The 20976-nt window shown below is 54.3% G+C and overlaps 9 protein-coding genes across 9 annotated transcripts; 4 read left to right on the forward strand and 5 right to left on the reverse strand.

Annotated features, from left to right (window-relative positions):
• Nucleotides 1-125: 125 nt before the first annotated feature.
• Nucleotides 126-1924, forward strand: PFLUO_LOCUS8702 (phosphatidylinositol transfer protein csr1; the record flags this gene model as incomplete). Its single annotated transcript, XM_073786457.1, has 2 exons — nt 126-1184; nt 1241-1924. 2 exons carry the CDS (start codon nt 126-128, stop codon nt 1922-1924), a joined length of 1743 nt encoding a protein of 580 aa, XP_073642710.1.
• A 276-nt stretch (nt 1925-2200) lies between these two features.
• On the reverse strand, nt 2201-3068 carry PFLUO_LOCUS8703 (Adenosine 5'-monophosphoramidase; the record flags this gene model as incomplete). The annotated part of the gene is made up of 5 exons (XM_073786458.1): nt 2201-2308; nt 2370-2477; nt 2598-2666; nt 2832-2914; nt 3029-3068. The coding sequence occupies 5 exons, from the start codon at nt 3066-3068 to the stop codon at nt 2201-2203; spliced, it is 408 nt and encodes a 135-aa protein (XP_073642711.1).
• Nucleotides 3069-3974: 906 nt separating this feature from the next.
• Nucleotides 3975-5507, forward strand: PFLUO_LOCUS8704 (Protein-lysine N-methyltransferase efm5; the record flags this gene model as incomplete). Its single annotated transcript, XM_073786459.1, has 8 exons — nt 3975-4123; nt 4179-4192; nt 4255-4317; nt 4376-4470; nt 4523-4756; nt 4812-4970; nt 5022-5360; nt 5409-5507. 8 exons carry the CDS (start codon nt 3975-3977, stop codon nt 5505-5507), a joined length of 1152 nt encoding a protein of 383 aa, XP_073642712.1.
• A 229-nt stretch (nt 5508-5736) lies between these two features.
• On the forward strand, nt 5737-6811 carry PFLUO_LOCUS8705 (uncharacterized protein; the record flags this gene model as incomplete). Its single annotated transcript, XM_073786460.1, has 2 exons — nt 5737-6046; nt 6177-6811. The coding sequence occupies 2 exons, from the start codon at nt 5737-5739 to the stop codon at nt 6809-6811; spliced, it is 945 nt and encodes a 314-aa protein (XP_073642713.1).
• A 297-nt stretch (nt 6812-7108) lies between these two features.
• On the reverse strand, nt 7109-8327 carry PFLUO_LOCUS8706 (mitogen activated protein kinase; the record flags this gene model as incomplete). Its single annotated transcript, XM_073786461.1, has 4 exons — nt 7109-7137; nt 7187-7534; nt 7590-8167; nt 8218-8327. 4 exons carry the CDS (start codon nt 8325-8327, stop codon nt 7109-7111), a joined length of 1065 nt encoding a protein of 354 aa, XP_073642714.1.
• Nucleotides 8328-9301: 974 nt separating this feature from the next.
• On the reverse strand, nt 9302-12204 carry PFLUO_LOCUS8707 (COPII subunit; the record flags this gene model as incomplete). The annotated part of the gene is made up of 3 exons (XM_073786462.1): nt 9302-9916; nt 9970-11616; nt 11671-12204. The coding sequence occupies 3 exons, from the start codon at nt 12202-12204 to the stop codon at nt 9302-9304; spliced, it is 2796 nt and encodes a 931-aa protein (XP_073642715.1).
• Nucleotides 12205-13062: 858 nt separating this feature from the next.
• PFLUO_LOCUS8708 (uncharacterized protein) lies at nt 13063-15457 on the forward strand (the record flags this gene model as incomplete). Its single annotated transcript, XM_073786463.1, has 2 exons — nt 13063-13815; nt 13877-15457. The coding sequence occupies 2 exons, from the start codon at nt 13063-13065 to the stop codon at nt 15455-15457; spliced, it is 2334 nt and encodes a 777-aa protein (XP_073642716.1).
• Nucleotides 15458-15747: 290 nt separating this feature from the next.
• Nucleotides 15748-17288, reverse strand: PFLUO_LOCUS8709 (uncharacterized protein; the record flags this gene model as incomplete). Its single annotated transcript, XM_073786464.1, has 3 exons — nt 15748-16761; nt 16813-16919; nt 16973-17288. The coding sequence occupies 3 exons, from the start codon at nt 17286-17288 to the stop codon at nt 15748-15750; spliced, it is 1437 nt and encodes a 478-aa protein (XP_073642717.1).
• A 1953-nt stretch (nt 17289-19241) lies between these two features.
• Nucleotides 19242-20729, reverse strand: PFLUO_LOCUS8710 (mitochondrial; the record flags this gene model as incomplete). The annotated part of the gene is made up of 7 exons (XM_073786465.1): nt 19242-19532; nt 19593-19812; nt 19866-19984; nt 20040-20210; nt 20263-20334; nt 20387-20505; nt 20561-20729. 7 exons carry the CDS (start codon nt 20727-20729, stop codon nt 19242-19244), a joined length of 1161 nt encoding a protein of 386 aa, XP_073642718.1.
• Between the last annotated feature and the right edge of the window lie 247 nt (nt 20730-20976).

Consider the following 20976-nt stretch of genomic DNA (forward strand, 5'->3'; position numbering starts at 1 on the left):
TGGGTTGCGCCACCGAGTTCGTGACGTGGAGTCGGTCTTCCTTCTTCCATCTTGCTTCCGACGATTAAATTCCCGGCCCAAGCCACACCCAGGGATATTTTCTCCCTCCCTCACCTATCCTGCACATGCGCCCTCCCCTCCTTTTCCGTCGCTGCAGGTTCAATTCCTCGGCCACCTCTGTCTCTGTCTCTGTCTCTGCTCGCGCGACCAACCCCAACCTCCGACCTCCGCGGCACTACTCCACTCTGTCCCCAAAACCGAGGGAGGCGTCGTCTTTTTGGATCACATTATCCCTGTTCGTCATTGGAGGAGGCGCTGCGCTCCATAACTACTACTCCGACGACCCTCTACCCGCTCCCACCCGGCCGCCACCACAAGAACCCTTCCTCGGGGTCATTGATACGCTCAAAAAGATGCCTATGGAACCCGCCCCCGGCACCGTCTCGACTCTCACAGCCGAGCAGGAAGCCAAGCTGCAGGAATTCTGGATCCTGGTCCTCCACGTCTTCGGCATCAAGCCCGAGGGCCTCGGGCCCGCACCCAAGGCCAATGCCGACGACAACCAATCCTCGCCGTCGAAGAAGTCCAAGCGCCGATGGGGGCTCTGGGGCCGCGGCGGCGACGACGACTCCGACTCCAAGAGCGTGGCCTCCGAGAAGGACATCAGTTCCAACCTGGCGGCCATCACCATCACGGACGGCGACGACAAGTACAGCCAGTCAAAGGAATTCCAGCAGGCCCTGGCCGAGATGTCGCCGGAGGAAATCCGGACCGCGTTCTGGAATATGGTGAAACATGACCATCCGGATGCGCTACTGTTGCGGTTCCTACGCGCGCGCAAGTGGGATGTCCAGAAGGCGCTGATCATGCTGATTTCCACCATGCGGTGGCGGCTGCAGGAGGTGCACGTTGACGACGATGTCATGGTCAATGGCGAGGCGCTGGCTCTGCAGCAGTCGCAGAGCTCTGATCCCGCGGAGAAGAAGAAGGGCGAGGAGTTCTTGCACCAGATGCGCATGGGCAAGAGTTTCTTGCACGGCGTGGATCGCATGGGCCGTCCTATTTGTGTTGTCCGTGTCCGCTTGCACCGGTCTTCGGAGCAGTCCGTGGAAACGCTGGAGCGGTTTACGGTGTATACGATTGAGACTGCGCGCCTTTTACTCGCGCCTCCAGTGGAGACGGCTGTACGTCTTCCATCCCCCTTCCATCTCTTTGTGACTTCTCTAATAACTAGCAACAGACCATCATCTTCGACATGACGAATTTCACCCTAGCCAACATGGACTACACACCCGTCAAGTTCATGATCAAGTGCTTCGAAGCCAACTATCCGGAGTCCCTCGGCAGCGTACTCATCCACAAAGCACCGTGGATCTTCTCCAGTATCTGGGGTATTATCAAAGGCTGGCTCGACCCCGTCGTGGCGGCCAAGATCCACTTCACCAAGAACCGCGGAGACCTCGAAGAGTTCATTGCTCCCGAGCGGCTCCCGAAAGAGCTCGAAGGTGACGAGGATTGGGAGTACGAGTACAGCGAAGTCCAGACCGGGGAGAATGTCCAGATGGACGACAAGGAAAAGAGAGATGAGTTGATCATGCAGCGCCACAGCCTCGCCAAGGAGATCCAGACTGTCACGATTGATTGGATCAAGGCCAGTGGCAAGAAAGACACCGACGCTGTTTCCGCCGCCAAGCAGAAGCGCGAGGGTCTGGTTGAGCAGCTGCGCGAGCAGTACTGGGCCCTTGACCCGTATGTTCGGGCTCGCTCGCTCTATGACCGGCTGAATATCGTTCAGGGCGGTGGGAAGATTGAGTTCTATCCCGTTGCGGAGAAGAAGGGACATGGCGCTGGGGAGGCGAAGGCGACGGAAACGGCGCCCACAGTCGATGAAAATACGGCGACGGCGGAGCAGACCACCGCATAATCTTGTGGTCGATATATTTCGGGATTGGTGTGCTAGTTAGAGATGCGTTTTTGGGGAGAGTTTGTACTCCATGCATTGTTTGTAATATATACAGAATTGGATATTTGTGACGTGTTTGGATTTGATCTGGAGATGCGCGGAATGAACCGAATGCGCAACAGTATGTAGCTAGCAAGAAAGGTACCAATCTTGATGCAATCAACAATCCCGGTCTCTGCCCAATGCCCGTCCTCGCTGAGGGTTTGGCGAAGATACAGACAAAATCAGAGAACCAAATCACATCTTCGCCTTGATCTCCTCGTGCAACGCCTTCAACTTATCCATGTCGCCCTCCTGGTTCGGCCACCCGATAGTCATACCCTCCTTCTCGTTCGGCTTGGGGATCTATCGAGAATTGTAAGTGACGTTCACGCGTGCACAACATGCATGCAAGGACAGGACACACCATATGGAAATGAACATGGTCAACCACCTGGTGTGCAATGCGGCCGTTGTTCTGTAGGATATTGAAGTCCACAGCGCCGGTTGCTTGGGCGATTTTCTTGGCGACGGGCTGGGAGAGAGGGCGGTGTTAGTTTCTGGAGAGATGGGGACCTTGGGGGTGTTTGGTCCCAGTGGATTTATAATATCCAACTTCTTTCACGGTTGACCTTTCTCTCTACTATACACTTACCAGAATCTCCACCAGGTCCTCGTCGGGAATATCGGTCAACTTTGCGCCATGGAACTTGGGGATGACGAGCTGGGAGGATAGGTGTCAGTGACCGTCTTCTTTTCTCTTTTATGTTTTATTGTGTTCATTGCATCCGCCACAAAAGAATGACCACGGGAACACAGCATGAACTGTATCCCCTCAGTCCTCGATGTCACCGTGCGGGGAAGGATACACAACGCAGGAGAAACGCACCGCATGGCCACGGCTCAGTGGCTGGATGTCGAGGAAGGCAAAGACCTTGTCGCTCTCGAAGAGCTTGAGCGAGGGGATATCTCCTGCAGGTGGTTGGGAGTAAGTGAGTGCGTGAGAGCATGAGGTGGGTGGGTGCTAGCTGTCTGTCGTCCCCGGATTGGGGCGCATTGGGGGAGGAACAAGGGTAATAAACACACCCTTGATGATCTTGCAGAAGATGCAGGCGGCGGATGACATGGTGTGTGGGTGGTTCTTGGGTTATCTGGGGAAACTGAGGAAGGAGTTGTTTGGTTTTTTGGTTTGTTGTTGGGGTAAGTGAAGTCATGACCGAGGTGGGGCTGGACTGGCCATCGCATAGTCGATTCAATCGTACTACATGATAGTACATTTGGTAGATCCAACGAAAGTTTGAAAATAATAAATGGATCCATCGAACATAGTTATGCTCTCTTCTATCGATTCAAGTCATATTATCACCCCTACGGAATATAATTGCGAGGTGGACACGCCGAGTCGAACCCGCCACCAACCCCCCCTTTATATAGCACATTACCTGCACTTCTGCGAGGAGTGGGACAGACTAGTGCAGAACCCATTTCTTGCCTTTTACCAGAGATGGCCGTGGTTTGCCCACTATACTCCTCTTCTCAATCTTTGGACCATCACACGCGACACAGCTGTCGTTTTATTGTTTCTTTTTTTGCCTTTAGTATATTGTAGATATGGAAATGAATGTTTTTTTCTTTTTTCCCGCCATTTTGACTCGGTCGCAGGGCCTGTGGTGGTGGGCGTGTGCGTGTACCGTCTGTCAAATGGGCGTGTCCATTAGGATTTTCTACTCTTCCTTGCAAACGCTGCAATAGATCAGAGATCACGAGAATACCTAAAAGGCATTTCTGACTAGCACCACTCCCTAAGAAACTCGTACACACGACTCCTATACATTCTTCCTATCGAATTGTATAGTTGGAATAATCACAGCCAATCCACCGCCGCACATTAGATGGCATCCGCAATAGGATTAGCGCCCAGTCCCGTGCTGCACTTCCGTCCTCACCACCAGCAAACACCTTCATTCCGTCCCTTAACCCCCTCTGTCGCACCTCGTCTCGTGAGCCCCGATTCTCCCCCCAATTCGAGGCCATGCAGAAGACCCGGGCCATCAATTCTGCCTTGGGCTCCCGGGCCTTTACCCCAGTCCCGCGAGTGCACGTTCAGTTCCAACGCCGCACTCTCCAGGATGTCGCCATCTCCCGCACCGGAAAGCCCCTTCTGAAGGTCCAGGGTGGCCGGTAAGGATTCAATTGCTTTTTATTTGAAGGTCTTCGCTAATCTCTGGTCCTGCAGGTCGTCTCTCGGAGGTACACTGATCCTTTTTAGCCCTCGGTTGCATCCGTTCGATCTGCTCACCTCCCGATTCTAGGTCACACCGCGACGGTCTTTGGTGCCACTGGATTTCTTGGTCGCTATATTGTCAACAAGCTCGGTATGTGCGGGAGTACAGGGGACTTTTTGCTTGGGTTCTTCGACTGATCTTCATCCAGCTACCCAGGGATGCACCGTGGTCGTCCCCTATCGGGAAGAGATGGCGAAGCGCCACCTGAAGGTGACGGGTGATCTTGGCCGGGTTGTTTTCATTGTATGGCCCAATTACTGTTTTTGGCCGTCCTTCCCCTAACCGATCGCCGTAGGAATACGACCTGCGCAACACCCAGTCCATCGAGGAGAGCGTCCGTCACTCCGATATCGTCTACAATCTGACCGGCCGCCAATACCCTACGAAGAACTTCACCTACGCAGACGTGCACGTTGACGGTGCCGAACGCATCGCCGATGCTGTGGCCAAGTACGATGTTGACCGATTCATCCATGTTTCTTCCTACAATGCCCGCCGGGACTCGCCCTCCGAGTATTTTGCTACCAAGGTGCGTTGAATTGTTGGGTGAGGGGGTTCTGTAGAAACAGTTCTGACAAGACTAGGCGTGGGGAGAGGAAATCGTTCGCAAAATCTACCCCGAGACGACCATTGTGCGCCCGGCCCCGATGTTCGGGTTCGAAGACAACCTCCTCCACAAGCTGGCTAGCAATGCCAACCTGTTCACGGCCAACCACATGCAAGAGCGTTTCTGGCCTGTCCACGTAAGATGCACCCCACCTTGCTCTAAAATCTGCGGTTAACAACCAGTCCAGGCGATCGATGTCGGCACCGCGCTGGAGCGCATGCTGCACGACGACTCGACCGTCGGCCAAACGTTCGAGCTGTATGGCCCGAAGAACTACTCGACCGCGGAGATCGCCGAGCTGGTCGACCGCGAAATCATCAAGCGGCGCCGCCACATCAACGTGCCCAAGGCACTCCTCAAGCCCATGGCCCACTACCTGAACAAGTTTCTCTGGTGGCACACCATGTCGGCCGATGAGGTGGAGCGCGAGTTCATGGATCAGGAGATCGACTCCACGGCCAAGACCTTCAAGGATCTGGGCATTGAGGAGCCTGCCGACCTGGCCGACTTGACCTTCCACTACTTGGTATGTACCTTTTCTCTGTTGCTGAGTGATATGCTAATTCCCGTGCAGCAAGGATACCGCAGTGCCTCGTACTACGATCTGCCTCCGGCCACGGAGCGCGAGCAGCGCGAGGAGAAGAAGTACCTGCATGTGCTGGACGACCAGTAGTCTGTTTTTGTAATTGTACATAAGCCGTCCTAGACAATTTAGTTTTCCCTTTGTTTTTGCCAGTGCTCACAGTCAAAAGAGTCAAAGAGTGTAGTTATGATTGATAGCAAGTAAATCAGGCATGGTTGGTTTTGATACCGAAGCTCCGAGCTCCCCGCAGCGTCATGATCCATCCCACCTCACCACTTTACCCCCCTTCCCTTCCCTTTCAACCAACACACAAAACACAATGCCACCACCAATACCAATTCTCCTCCTCAAAACAAAATCCACTCCCGAAGACGGCTACGCGGACTTCTTCTCCGCCCGCGGCTACACGCCGACCTTCGTCCCCGTGCTCGAGCACCGCGTCCACGAGCCAAATCTCGGAAAAGTCCGCGCATTGCTCGCGGCGCGCGCATTCACCGATGTCACGCGCAACATACCGATTCGGGGATCGGAGCGCCGGAAATTCGGTGGCTTGATCTTTACGAGTCAGAGGGCTGTGGAGGCTTTTGCGGGGATGTTGGAGGCGGAGGAGGGTAAGGGCGAGGATGAGGGTACGGTCAAACTCCAAATTATAATTCCTTTTCTTTTCCCCCTTACCACACGTTTTGATTATTATCATTGGTACCATTGGAGGATACTAACGCCGAGCAGAAGAAACAAAAGTAATAAACTACTTGAAAGAAATAAGCATCCCCCTCTACACCGTCGGCCCCGCCACAGCCCGCAGCCTGGGCGCGCTCTCAACAAATTACCTCCCCCAAACAAGCATCCACGGCGCGGAGACAGGCAACGGCGAGAACCTGGCCTACTATATACTGGATCACTACAATGCGGTGTACCCGGATATATTCACCCGTCCGCCGATCCTGTTTCTAGTTGGAGAGCAGCGGCGAGATATCATTCCGAAACTGCTGATGGAGAGCGAGGAGACGCCGCCGGAGAAGCGGATTGTGGTGGAGGAGATGGTTGTTTATGAGACTGGTGTTAAGGAAGGGTTTGAGTCCGTTTTCGGGGAGGTGGTCTCTTCTGTTGGGACTGGAGATGGAGATGGAGAGGCTGGGAAGGAGAAGAAGAAGCCGATCTGGGTGGTAGTCTTCTCACCAACAGGCTGCGAGGCAATGCTTCGCGTGCTAGGACTCGGTCCATTCACTGCTACCGCTTCATCCGAGAGAGACGTGTTCGTTGCAACCATCGGCCCAACGACACGCGACCACCTGCGCCAGCACTTCGGCTTCGAGCCGCATGTCTGTGCAGCGAAACCCAGTCCCGAGGGTGTGGGAGCTGCGATTGAGGAGTTTATGGCTCAGCGGGGTTAATGAACCCGGACTAGATACTGGTGTTTGTTATACATAGATCGAATGTCTTTGTCTGTACATATAAATTGATGGAAGGGTGGTGTATACTACCGATAAGAAATGAACATGCGATGAAGAAAGAAGGATGTGCCTGCGCTGAATTCAACATTTACATTCTCATCACGTACTGACTGTGCTTCTGTACGGGGGTCCAGTTGCCTGCCTCGCTATCTCTAACCGTGCGCTTCATCTCATGCCGCAGTTCAATTCAAATCATGGCTGATCCTCTGCACACCACAGACCACAGACATGCCTATCCTACCGCATAATCTCCTCGTAGATCAACGCTGCACCTCATTAGCACGGACCGAAACACAGAAGAAGGTGTAAACGTACTCTTCAGCTGCTCTTTGCTAAGAGCATCCTTGTTCTTGTCGAAATCGAAGAATCCCTCGGGAATAGGCGGCGCAGTAGGCTCATCATCCGGGTCATGATACGGCTCCAGGTACGGGTGACGCAGAGCATCCTCGACAGAGATGCGCTTGGCCGGGTTGAAGGCCAGCAGTTTCTCGAGCAGATCCAGGGCCATGTCGTTGCTCTTGGGGAACAAAGCACGGAAGGGAATTTTCTTCTTGAACGGCAGAGAGCGGATGTATTCGCGGGCTCGTCGGGATTTGATTCCGTAGTAATCTTCCATCGTTGGGGTGCCGAGCACGTCCAGGATGAGGGTCAGCTGGTGGTGGTCTAAAAGATTCATTAGAAGCGGACGACCAGAAAGAGGGCTGGCGGTGATACGTACAGTCCTTGCCGGGGAACAGGGGCTTCCCGCTCAGCATCTCGGCCAATATGCAGCCAACGCTCCACACGTCAATAGCCTTGGTATATTCCTTGAAGGTCAACATGATCTCCGGCGCACGATACCAGCGAGTCGCCACGTATTCCGTCATGAAGCCGGAGTTGTCGTCAGTGGACGCGGCCGAGCGCGCCAGACCGAAGTCACAGACCTTGAGGTCGCAGTTGGCATTGAGAAGCAGGTTCGACGGCTTCAGGTCACGGTGAAGCACGTTGGCCGAGTGCATCGCCTTGAGGGCGCGCAGGGTCTGGTAGATAAAGTATTGGCAGTGGTCATCGGACAGATCTTGTGTTCGAATGACGCGGTGCATGTCGGTCTCCATCAGCTCCTGAATCAGATAGACCTCGTTGAATCCCTCATAATTGCGGGGTCGTTGGATGTCCAGGATCGAGATAATATTCTCGTGGTTGAAGTATCGCAGCAGCTTCATCTCGCGCAACGTGCGCAGGCAGAACATCGAGTGGTCGAACGGGGTGATCTTCTTGATGGCGACTTTCTGGCCCGAAGGCTTGTGGATTGCAGAGCTGAAGACCGTCAGCACATTGTCCCTCCCAAACTCCAGGGTGTGGTTTACCAGACTACACCGTATGCGCCCTCGCCAATCACATCCTGAATCTCATATTGGTCGGATACATTGAATGAGATCTTCCTCGATCCTCCCTGTGGAGGATTCTGCTGGCCCATGTTGTCGGGTGTAGGGGTCTGGGGGTTTGTGTCAGCGCTGGGTATGGTCCTGGGGAGGCAGAAAAGAGCACGAAGGAAACGATCCATGGGAATGAAGGGGACTCTTCACGGTGTAGACCAGCGACAAAAACAAAGGTCCTTGGGCAACCTGAAGGTAAAATCGGGGGGCAGAAGAGCTTACGTTCGTTCGTTTGCGCTGCGGGGAGAATTGGTCTGGTGTGTTCTGAGTCTGTATCCGCCTCGCGTTTGGTCGGAGGGGGGTTCAAGAACAAGACCCCGTGAAGAAACGAAAGAGGAGGACAGAGGTGGGAGGGCGAAGAGGTGGTCAGGAACGAGAGCCGGGGAAGGTTTGTTGATATGACGGAGTCGGAGAGGGGCGGGTGGGCTACCAGACCAGGAACCAAGACGGAGAAAAGGAAGCCGGGAGAGACGTGTGTCAGAGGTGTTTCAGTCAGAGAACCAGGTCGGTGTTGTGTCAGGTGCAATAATATGTGGGAATAACAATAGTAATCAGTGTGGTGAGTGAGTGAGTTGAGTTGGTGTCGGAGAGAGGAGGAAGTGGAAGTGGGGGTGGAGGGAGTGTCGCTCGGGGACTTCTGTAGAGCTAGTTGGTGGTGTTGGTACATACACCCTGCCGCAGCCCAGACTAAATACGGAGAAGTGTCCTTTGCTTTTACACGACGAAAATAAACCTTGATCATTCATTCATTCGGGGGGAAACGACCTGACTCGTACCCTCTCCAGTGTTTCAGGCACGCAAATCACCCTCCCTCCGCCACGGCGCCAACTGTTTCGTCCACTCGCACCGGCGCTACTGCCGCCCAGTCACATCACGGCCCACTTGAACTAAATACGACAGGATCGCCAACGGAAACGCATTATATTCTTTGACATCGTTCTACCCAAGTCCGTAGTGGTACAGGGACATCCTCCCCAAATAGCCAGAATTACTGCACGACCTGCAAATGAAATGGTTAGCTCCGAGAACTTCTGAAGGTTCCATTACGAAAGGTCCGTACCTTTTCCCGCAGACTTCCCATCCACTGAGCGAGACTCATGCCTTGGTCCGCGCGGTCCTCCACCAGCAACGACTGCGCCCACAGGCGCAGGGCTGGCTCGCCGTCCTCGCGCACCACGTATAAGTGCGGCACAATAATGCTGCCCACGCCCTTGGACCGGTGGTCGGCACTCTTCTCGAGCACGGCCCGGACGCGCTGGTTGAACTCGTTGTCAATATCTGGTAGCATCTGCTTGCCCACCCGCAGCTGCGACTTGTCGGTCACGCCGAACACGTCCGTGATCAGTTGCGGCACAGAGTCACGGCCAACCCACAGGAACTGAGTTTGGCCGTCATCAATGAGGTACAACCCGTAAGGCGCCAGGCGCTCTGATGACAGGTTGATAGCTGGCGGCAAGATGATCTCGCCCGTCTGCTCGTCCGGCAGACCCGCATTGTCGGGCATGTCGTGCAGCGAGTACATCTTTGGGTACATGTACTGAATGAGGAGCGGCAGAGGCAGGGTTGACAGCAGGCAGAGCGCCGCCGACCGCATATCCGTGGGGATCTGGGCAGATTTCCGAAGACCAAGCTATCGAGACTCTATTAGTATCAGGAAATCAGAAGGGAAAAACAATAACTTACGTTCTTGATCAGCGCGAGGAAAAGGACAGGCAATCCTCGAAGGTTGGCTGGGAACTGGAGGCCACCACCACTAACGCTGCCGCCGGCAAGCTCCTTGCGGTAGGTCTGCAGGAGCTCCACGACCTTGGTCTGTAGAGCTTCACGAGCTGGCTCGAGACCGCTGCTCAGGGCCCGCTCAACGGCCCTGTGGCTGAAGAACGTGGTGATCGCTTGCTGGTCGGCCGACGCATAGATGTCTGCCAGGTTCTGGGTGGTAGGCAGGGCCAAAGTGAGCACACGGATGCGACGCTCGCCATTGCAGGTGGTGTGAAGGACGGCCGCCTGCATGCACACCACAGGTTTTGCCACGGTCTCATCAATGGACACCTCAACCACGTATGCCTGGTCGCGAGGGAAGGCAGGGAACGCACAAAGGTCTGAACTCCGGTTGAAGAAGTTGCCGTAGAATGTGCTCATGCGCAGACCCGTAGTGGCACGCACGCGGAGAACAGCCTCCAGGCCGATCTCCGAAGACAGATAGTCAGAGAACTCGCGTGCAAACTTGATCGCATCCTCGCTTCGACCAGCATTCCAACCCGGGTAGAAGTAGGTCTGTCCACCCGTGTAGCGGGGCAGATTACTCAAAGACGCCACATCTTGGTACTGGGACGAGAAAAGGAACATGTCCACTGAAACCTGCGCCTTGGAGCATTCCACGGCGAAGCTCTTGTAGAACGAGTTGCCCGTTTGGAGGAGGCTGGACTCCTTGCTCGTACCGAGGACCTTCTTGTCCTCGCGCATGGTGAGCGCACCGTGGCCTACATTCGGCAGCGAGGCGCTCAGAACGGTCATCTTTCCGCCCACGGGAGAGATCAACTTATAACCAGCCCGCAAAGCGGAGCCCATCGCGCAGCTGAGATTTGCGGTGTTCTGGAACATCTCCTGCAGCTTGTCCAGGAAGGACTCAATGTTCTCTCGGCATTCGCTCAGGGTCACCAAGAGGTCGCCAGGAATGGGCAAAAAGGGCTCATCCAGGTCGCTGACAACGAGCATCCGAGGCTCCGAAGACTCGGAGCCATCTCGCGGAATGCTGAAGTAGTGCAGGCTCGAATCCACAGCCATGAATCCGAGTCGGGTCCGTCTGTCGGCGTTGGGAATGCGGTCCAGGCTCTCCTTGATGCATCGTGCACTGGTGGCCAAGAGACCGCTGGTCACGGAGGCGTGGCTCACATCGATCAAGAAGAGATAGACGAGTGGCTGAGGCGGGCGAACCATATACTCCTGCGGCGCAACAAATTCTACCATGCTGTGGTTCAGGTCTGCGCGCAGTGACCGATCGGCAGGCTTCTGGAGCGTAGAGTCCCAGTCAAAGGCCTGGGGCACATCATTGGTCAAGTTGCACATATTACAACGCCAGCGGTGGCCATGGTCGAGGAAGGTGACAAATGGGTTAATGTAAGAACGGCAGCGTCGACACCGAGAGATCACTTGGTCGGGAATGACAGGAACGTTGTCTTCGGAGTCGTGCAGGGATCCGTATGGCTGGATCACCAGGGCAAAAGGCAGCTTCGACTTCTTCAAAAGATTATGGGTCGTCGGCACGACATTCAGCGTGGACCGCATGTACTTCGGAGGGCAATTGGCATCAGGGGAAGGGTAAACGCTCGTCTGTCATAAGGTCAGTATCCGATTTTGGGGGGGGATGGCGGTCAAAGCACGTACTCCGGGTGGCAAAGTGATAGGAGGCGGAGGATAATCCAGCTCGGCCACATTAAACGGTTGCGAGAGAAGGTCTGTCGGGTACAGCTGGTTGAGCTGGACAGGTCGCGCAGCCTGGGGGATTGGATGCTGCTGCTGCGGGGCCATCTGATTGGGATCGCCCATGCCCATGGCACCGAACTGCTGTGTCATCTGCTGCATACCGGGGGCAGCTGGCGGAGCATATCCCGCGGCCGCAGGCTGCATCTGACTCGGGTCTGCGCCATACATGGGCTGTTGTTGGTATCCCTCAACTGGCGGCTGTTGGTGATATTGCCCATAGTCGCCCCCAGCTGTGGGTTGTCCACCGAGCGCAGCATTGGCACCGGCACCAAAGTCGTATGCCTGGCCAGCGTACGCTCTCTTCTTCCGGGCGGCGGCATGGCCCTGAGCGGTCTGTCCTTGCACAGGAGACTGCTGGTCTTCGGGTACGGAGGAGCCATGGCCCGGTTGGGCATAGCCCTCCTGGGGAGGATAACCCCCCTGTGGTGCTGCCATGGAGGTGTGTGGTGGGGGTCGGGGACAATTGGGAAGAGGTCGAGGAGTTGAGGGGGGGGGGGAGGAGTCACGGAGGTGGGTGGATGAACGTGTGGGTGCGGAGTGACAGCTTCCTATGTAGGGGACAGCACTGTCAGTCAGGCTAGCAGCAAGCCACAAACAGCTGGTGAGAATACCGAAAAGTGACACGCAGAAACGCACAAGCCGGGGAAGACGAGTGGGAGGCGGTGATGATGAGTTACGGTGGCCTTTAGCTTGGGCCAATCAGGGGCCTAGCATGTGACTTGCTCTACTGTGTTATGCTCCCGGGAGTTGTACTGTGTAGAGTATAGATCGAGATGATTGTACATGGATTGTGAATCTAAAAGATAGGTATAGCTCTCGATCTGTCTGGAACGAAGTGCGGTAAACATCAATACATCTATCGGGGCTGCCATCTCTTGGGGCTGCTGCCCTGTTCAACTATATATTCCCGAACACTAACACATGACAACTCGGCACAACCGATGCATACATACGATCCAACAACAAGTATAGACATTTTTCAAACCTAGATCCATTCATAATTCTCATCTTACCCAACTCAGAAAGCAACCCCCAAGAATGTGTGTTTCTCTTCCTTTTCCCCCACAATCTAGGGGTTCCCCGTTGCCCTGCCAACGACCGACACACACACCTGGTTCAACTCGGCGAATACTCGAGCTCCTACACACGTCGACAATCCCCGCGTCTTGCAGCCAACAGGTAGGTTAGGTAGCGATTCATTTCTTCGGGAGGATTTTCTTTCTTTCTTTTCCTTGGGTCACCCATCCATCCATTCCTTCTTGTTTGTTTCATCTGAATGAAGGAATTGCCACAATGAGTGTTCGGGTCGTTGCGCGTGTTCGACCTCTCCTCAAGTCCGAGCGGGAGCTCGACGTGATTCTTCGCACGGGTGCCACGACTGGTACTGCCGATTCCAAGTCGCGTCAGTCGACTGGTGACAAGAAAAGTTCCCGCGAAGGCGCTGCGTTAGCGGCGTTGAGGGATCGAGATAACCTGGTGCGGATTCCAAACCCGAAAAACGAGGGCGAGGAGTATGCCTTTCAATTCAACGCCGTCTATGACTCGGATGCGTCGCAGCAGGAGCTGTTTGATGCCGAAGGTACGTCCTACATGCCCCTGAAGATGTATCCGCCGTCTGATCGCAGCTGCTCAACAGTTGCACCCACAACCAAGCACTTGTTCAACGGGTTTGATGTCACCATCTTTGCATACGGCGTTACCGGGACCGGCAAAACACATACGATGCGCGGCGGGAAAACCCTTGCTGACCGGGGCGTGATCCCCAGGATGCTCAGTGGCATTTACCGACGTAGTCGAAAGATCGAAAAGGATAGCGACGGAGAGACCAAGGTACAGGTCTCTTTGAGCTACTATGAGATCTACAATGACAAGGTGTACGATCTGTTCGAACCGCCCGAGAAGCGCACACTCGCGGGACTGCCTCTTCGAGACAACGGTGGCAAGACCGTGGTCGTTGGGCTGACCGAGAAGTCCTGCACGAGCTTGAAGGAGTTCGAGGGGCTCTATGACCAGGCGAACACCAACCGGTCAACCTCTGCAACAAAAGTATGCCTGCTCTGCCGGATTTGAAGATTCGAGAACTGCTGCTCACAATCGACTGCTCTAGTTGAACGCACACTCCTCACGGTCCCACGCGATCCTCGCAGTCAAGGTTACTGTAATCTCTCCTGACCAGACTCGGGTCAGCACAGCTTCAGCCATCGATCTGGCGGGCTCAGAAGACAACCGTCGCACTGAAAATGACAAGGAGCGAATGGTCGAATCGGCGAGCATCAACAAGAGTCTCTTTGTGTTGGCTCAGTGCGTCGAGGCAATCAACAAGAAGCAACATCGGATTCCGTACCGTGAATCCAAGATGACTCGGATCCTGTCTCTGGGCCAGAACAATGGACTGACAGTCATGATCCTCAATCTTGCCTCTGTCCGGTCATACCACCTGGACACGATCAGCTCGCTCAACGTTGCCAGCCGGACAAGGAAGATCGAGGTTCGGGAGGTGGAGAATGATCCGATGTTCAAAGGCCCTCCAAGAGCGCCAATGCGGTCTTCGATGGCAGCTTCGCGACAGCCTCTACGCCCACTGACCGCTTCAGTCAACGTGAATATGCCAGCACCTGCCGCAAAAGACCCAGCCAAGAAGGATGATGACAAGCCTGTGAAAATGTTCAGTGTCTATTCGGATCGGCCGCAGAAGCCTCATATGACACAGCTTCGCAAGCCTGAGGTGTCCAAGCGGCCTTCCCTTTCTTCCGATGGCCATACTTCTCGCATATTAAAGCCTGCCCGTCAGACACTGGCCCCAGTTATGGAGCCTTCAACAGACCACGCAGACATCTCTGCTGCGAAGATTGAGGAGATGGTTGAGAAGAAAGTGGAAGAAATCTTGGCTGTGCGCACCGTGAGCGAGCAATCCCGGCAGACGCAAGTTCGCGAGCTGAACGAGAAGGTCCAACGACGACTCGAAATGCTGGAGCAACGTGTCGACGGTACCGAGGATGCAAGGGCGGAGGGTCTTTCCTATCTACTCATGGCCAAGCAACACCAAGCACGCGGTGAAGACGCCTCTGCACTGAGGATGTACCAGCTGGCATTGCCTCATTTCCCACACAATGAGAAACTGATGGGCAAGATTGCGGCTTTGAAGGAACGAGTCCAAGGCAAGACACGGGGGTCACAGGTCTTCACTGGCGCTGTTTCCCCCCCTAGCAAAGGCAGATTCGGTAGCATGCTGTCTCTCAAGAGGGAGCCCCCCAAGACGTTTGGAAAGCGTCAATCGGAGGACTTTGATGCAGACTACGGGGACCACACTGGTGGCGATGGATTTTCCAGTGATGAAGATGTCTCTCGTCCACGTCACAAAAAGCGCGCCACAGCAAAGTCATTCACTCGCGGCGAAATTGACCTGGACGCGGTGGACTGCGGAGACCCCTCTGTCTCGCCTCGCACCATTCATCTGCTATCGATCATCAACTCTCGCGACGTCAGCCAGATCAAGCTGCTGAAAGGTGTCGGTGCCAAAAAGGCCGAGGCCATTGTCGACTGCCTCTGCGAGATGGACCAGAACCCTGATGTCAGCTTTGTTTCTGATCAGCCTCAGTTCCAGGTTAACAACCTCGCGGAATTGAGCACGCTCAAGGGCGTTGGTCTCAAGACAGTCGAGAATATGCGGAATGGCGTGCTGGTTTGATCTTTGTTGGTTGGGTGTTGCTTTCAGGGCGTGGGCATATAGACTCGGGCAGGCTTTTACTTATTCATTGCACATCATCGTTCAGCGACGGCGCTGGGGCGTTTGGTGTTTTTATAGACTTTCAATACGAGAGTTCTTCGGAGATGCTATTCTTATAATTACACAGAATCAAGGAAAAAGTGGTTATAGCCCGTCTATCATATTATGCATCTAACATATCCTGTTCTTCTTATTGGACAAAAGGCACCAAAAAAAAACACCAATATAATGCAGCCAATAATCCTCCCAATCTACACCTTATTGAGATTGAACCCACCGACAACAGTCCTCGCGGCGACAAACAGAGCCGCGCCCGCGAACATCACCACACCACCAAAGATCTGGAGATTGGTGTAAGACCCGTGCAGCACATTGGGAACGAGGGCACCACCGATGGGCGTGCCCGTCAATGCCGCAAAAGAGATAACAGCAAAGAAGGTGCCATTGCGAACACCCACTTCGCGCATGTCAGAGATCTGAGCAACGAGAGCGGGAGCGAGCGACACAAACGCGCCGGAGCTGAAGCCGTACAGGGCGCTGAAGATGATGATGGGCACGTTGCCGCGCGAGGGCAGCCAGAGCGCCAACACCAGGATTGCAGAGAAGAAAGTGGTTATGATCATGACGTTGAAGCGACCGACTTTGTCGGCGACATAGCCCGGGAGTGTTCGACCGAAGATACTCGCTGCGTTCAGGATGGGAATCAGGTAGTTCGCCAAGTGCTCCGACATGCCGTACCGTATCGCCTGAGTGATCACAAAGGTGAACGGCAGGAACATGCCCCAGAAGAACAAGAAAGCGCCCGCAACGGTGAGCGCGAACCGCAGCTCCGTGAGCGGCTTGAGGAAGTTGAGGATTTGGAACGGTTTGCGACGATGCGGCAGCCTCGAACGCAGCGTGAGATTGGAGATGCCCAGCAGACCCAGAATCAGAAATGCGCAGATGCGCATCGTCCAGGCGAACCCGACCTGGGGAATCAGTTTGGTGACCATGATGGGGAAGATGACGCCGCCCAGACTCGACCCAGAGGCTGTGACGCCCAGGGCGAAGGCGCGGCGTTTGGCGAACCAGGTGCTGGCAGAGTTGACGGAGGCGTTGAAGACGGCGCTAGCGCCGAGCGGGCTGCAGATTCCTTGCGCGAGGATAAATTGGTAGTACTCTGTCGAGAGGGAGGTCATCATCAGGCCGAAGACGTGCAAAATGGTGCCCCCTAGGAGGATCCAGCGCGGACCGAAGTTGTCAAAAAGGGTTCCGAAGACGGGGCCCTGATGAGTTGTTAGCATGATCGAGGGAGTATCAGAGAAAGGAGCACTTACACCCAGGAACATGACGAAGGTCTCTAGCGAGGTAATCCAGGTGACGCTGCTGGTAGACATGCCCTTCAACTGATGGCTCTCATAGTATGTCTGGAAGACACCAATACCTGGGAAAAAAGATCAGCTCAATCCCTACAAAAAGCTCGGCAGTAACACTTACAGTTGATCCAGCCAAAACTAACGAACAGACCGCAAAATGCGCCGAGCACAGTGAGCCAGGCCTTTGCGCCTCCGTCCGGCGGAGGACCTATCGCCGGCGTCGCGGGAGTCGACATCGGGGCCACATCTTGCTTTTGGGCCTCAGGATCCCCCAGTCCCTTTTGCGCCGATGTCTGGGCCTCCTCCGGCCGCGCACCCTTCTCCGGGTCGCTGCTCACTTGTGCGCTGAGTGCTGGAGTTGAATTCTCCGATGGGCCTGTATTGGTCGTGGCGCTGTCTATAGACGGCGAAATGTGCCGTTGCTCGTTCTCCGCCATAGTGGGTAATGATTAAAGGTAATTCCGCGAGGGTCTGAACGCGTGGGGGTAACTGTCGATAATCAAGTATATCAGAACGGAGTTCCACACAGCGCAGACTCGGATTATATACTGCGATACCCCCACCAACATGGAAGATATAGATCCAGACCCAAAAAGCAAAAAACAAGCATGTGCTAGGTGAGGCAGGGGACAATCGGGTGCAACTTACAGTGGCAAACGGGTGCGAAGCATCCAACCGTCCACAATCGAACAGGTCCCGAAATTTGTTTTCGAGTTTTAGGACAGGGTCGGCGGCGGTCTAATATAGAGCGTGAAAGAGAAGAAAATTATGAGGGCGAAGAAGAGCAAGAGAGCAAGCTAATATTTTTTTCATCCAACATGAGTTTGGGCCCACTCTCGCTCTATCGCGCCAGGGGATCTCGCTTTTCGGAGGGCGAAGGCCGAGCCTAGCAGCTAAAGTCCGGGTCTTCTTTCTTCTCTTCCCTCGGTCATCTCCCTTTCTCCCTCGCGCTTCGGCGGAAAGAATCCTTGGTCCCAAAAGTGGCTTCTTTTTTTAGAAATATTCCACTATATTATTCTGTCATTTTTTTTTGTTGGATGATTATTCACTGGTCTAGTGACTGAAATTCGGCCTCGGACATAGCACACGTAGCCCGAGCGCCAGACCGCTTGTGTTCGGCGATTTCCCAAGTGGACATAAACCCGGGCCCGGGTCCAACCTTGTTTAGGACTGACTCATGTTGAGATTCAGACTAACCTTGAACTGACGATGCTCAGAACAATCCTCATCCGATGATAGCAGAGCTGTCAGCCGCCTGGTCTGGCCATTGCGGACCTTGAAAAGCGGCACGCCTGTTGGATGTGGCCCCCACGGGACCGCCTTTCTCTGCCAGTTGGAGCGGATAACGATATGGAGACTAAAGCATGCTACCGGTACTTATGTTGGTTAACTGTTCGGCTTACTGCATTTTTTCGACCACCGTTGGGATTTTAGTTCAAGACCGAGTTCGGGGCAAACGGATACTGTATCCGTTGGTTCGGAGGGAGTTAATTAGGGAATCCCGAGTGCAACAAATTACTGCTGATACCCCCATGCACGAGTAAGGCTGGCTTATGCGGCTAATGCGGCTTATGCGGCTTATCAATCTGATGACGCTAGCCTCCAGACAAGAATGGACGATGCCACACTCCTTGCGCTCAACCCGTTCTCACCTTATCTTTATCAGTTTAACTGGTGGGGTCTAGAATGGCAGTGTACACTTGGTTACAAGACGTCTAGTCAATAGCTGCTGTTTGTTTCCATACTTCAGCCTTCCATAGTTCACCCCTAGACACGAGGTCGGCTCGGTCCGTCCATGGAGCCTCAGGAATGTAAGGGGATTGTTTCATGGTTTGACAGCTACCTACGAGGATTGGGCGAGAGGGTTGCCAGCACCGGCAAAGGCGACATCTTCAACTCCTAGCTTGACGACTGTTGAACCAACAACAGCCAGCGATGAGCCTTCTACCTCTAAACAATCGTCCTCTATCGCCGATTGCCTGCTTCGAGGACGTGGAGGATCTCGCGACGGCATGAGCTGGGTGCTTCTTTTGAGATATTGCTCATGTTGTATATACATTTCAGGATTCTTCTAGAACAATATGTCAGGATGCCGTCCGTGTTGGAGTATCATCGTGTGCATCTGCCCGAACGGTTTCGCCGGGTCACACAGCAAACGAGCCGAGCATAGCCGTGGATCATTTAGTTTCAGACTAGGCCTTCGAATCGGAAACAACCAAGGTACAAAAGAAAACCAAATCGATTGCGGCAGAGAGCCGAGATCTCAGAAAAAGAAAATACTATACAGTACAGGCCAAGATATGCAAACCTGAGATCAAATCCATCCCATCACTAACCAGCAAACGCAGCTAGAAATAAACTCCTCCCATAGTAGCCAGTCCCGGATCTACCTATCTAATCGTACGGCCGACTTCTTCAATTTCCACCGCCCCATCTTTGCGAATCCTCGCTACGCTCTGGCTCGTCCCCTTGATTTCCTGGGTTAGATCCTCAACGGAGCGTGCTAGCTCCGGTATTGTGTTGACGGCGGCATTCTTGTCCGCTGCTTCAGTGGCGGTGACGGTTACTCCGCGCTGGACGTCGGCGATTTCGTTTGCTTCGCGCGGGGCTAGAACATCCTTCAGACGAGGACCGCGGGTTTGAACCAAGATGGTTGTGGGGCCATCGAATTGCAAGAAGAGCTAGATGGACATGCCGAGTCGGTTAATGCAATATAAAAGAGAGAGGGAAAAAAAACATACCCTATCGCCCCAGATGGTGATGCGGGACCAGGTCCGCACTTTATGCAGGAAGCGCATCGTAGCCTTCCATGTGTTTGAATTGAACATGTCCTGGATAAACTTGGTGTTCTGTAGGAGCCTTGGAAGCGTCTTCAGGCCGGGGACCTGGAAGTTCAGAGTGGTGGACTTGAAACGGTACGGGCGTGGAGGATTGGAGGACATTGTGTAAGCGACCACATTGCTGCGTCGGTACGGATTAGCAAAGACCGAGATCCAAGGGAATACATGGCGCACCTGGGATGAGCAATGTACTGTTCACCGGCCTTCAGTTCGATCGAGTAGAGTTGTCCGTTGCCAACTAGCGCCATCAATCCTCTGCCAGTGACCTCGGAGCTACCCCAATGAGCCAAGCTCTGCACTCATTAGCCGATAATCACAGCAAAACAACAACAAAAAAGCCTCACGAACCAGATTGGTATTGACTGTCGGCTTGATAGTTAGAGACCGGCCTGTCCATGCTAACAGGGCTCGTCGCTGGGCAATCATCCAGTCCACAGAGCCATTGACATTCACGACAGCGAAAGAGGTGGTAGGGGATCGAACGGAGACAAGTGCTGTAACGGGACTGGCCGAAGAGATCTGGGAATTGATTAATGTCTTGTCCGTGTTTGAGACCAAGGATCGCTCATACCTTCTGGTAGAGGAAAGGTATCCCCACGACGGACCTCCGAAACGGCTCTAGAACGCTCAATGTCGAAACCACCTTTGAGGCAAAATGTCAGTCTAATATCCACACATGCGACCAAGCTGCATACATTGTCCGCCTTGCCACTCAACCCGACCAGAGTTCCTCGTCGTGTATACAGGTTCTGCGACGCCGAAAGCGATACCGATAACAGCGAGTATGGGGCGCCGACGACCTCGAATCGCGCATCTACAGGAACAACATGTCAGTACGATTTCCATTAGTTATGAATGATCGAGGATACCCCGTGATTCCGCGGCACTGGGCGTGTTGGCCAGAGGTAAATAATCCTTGACGGTGGACGGGTCCTCCGCGGGCGTTGCGCGAATCTGGACGCATCGCGACTGCTGCAGGGCCAGACGAGGCACTTGCGCTCGGGACAGAGGCCGGACACCTCTCTGCAGGACTGACATGGTGGCGGGGGGAGGGAAGCACGACGAAGGGGGAGAGAGAGCTACTACGTCAAACAACGATGGAAAACCTGCCGGGAAATCGTGGATCCGAGGTCGCCCACTTCCGGCTCTACATTCGCCCCTCGTCCATTGCAACGCCCTGCGGTGTCTGACGGGGACAATACAGTTGAACTATTTACTTTTGAATCGCATTATTATCATCTCATTGCCCTGCCCGATCACGCCAATCTCGTACCTCCGACCCCGG

This window comes from Penicillium psychrofluorescens (genome assembly GCF_964197705.1).
Source record: "Penicillium psychrofluorescens genome assembly, chromosome: 6".
NCBI lineage: Eukaryota > Fungi > Ascomycota > Eurotiomycetes > Eurotiales > Aspergillaceae > Penicillium > Penicillium psychrofluorescens.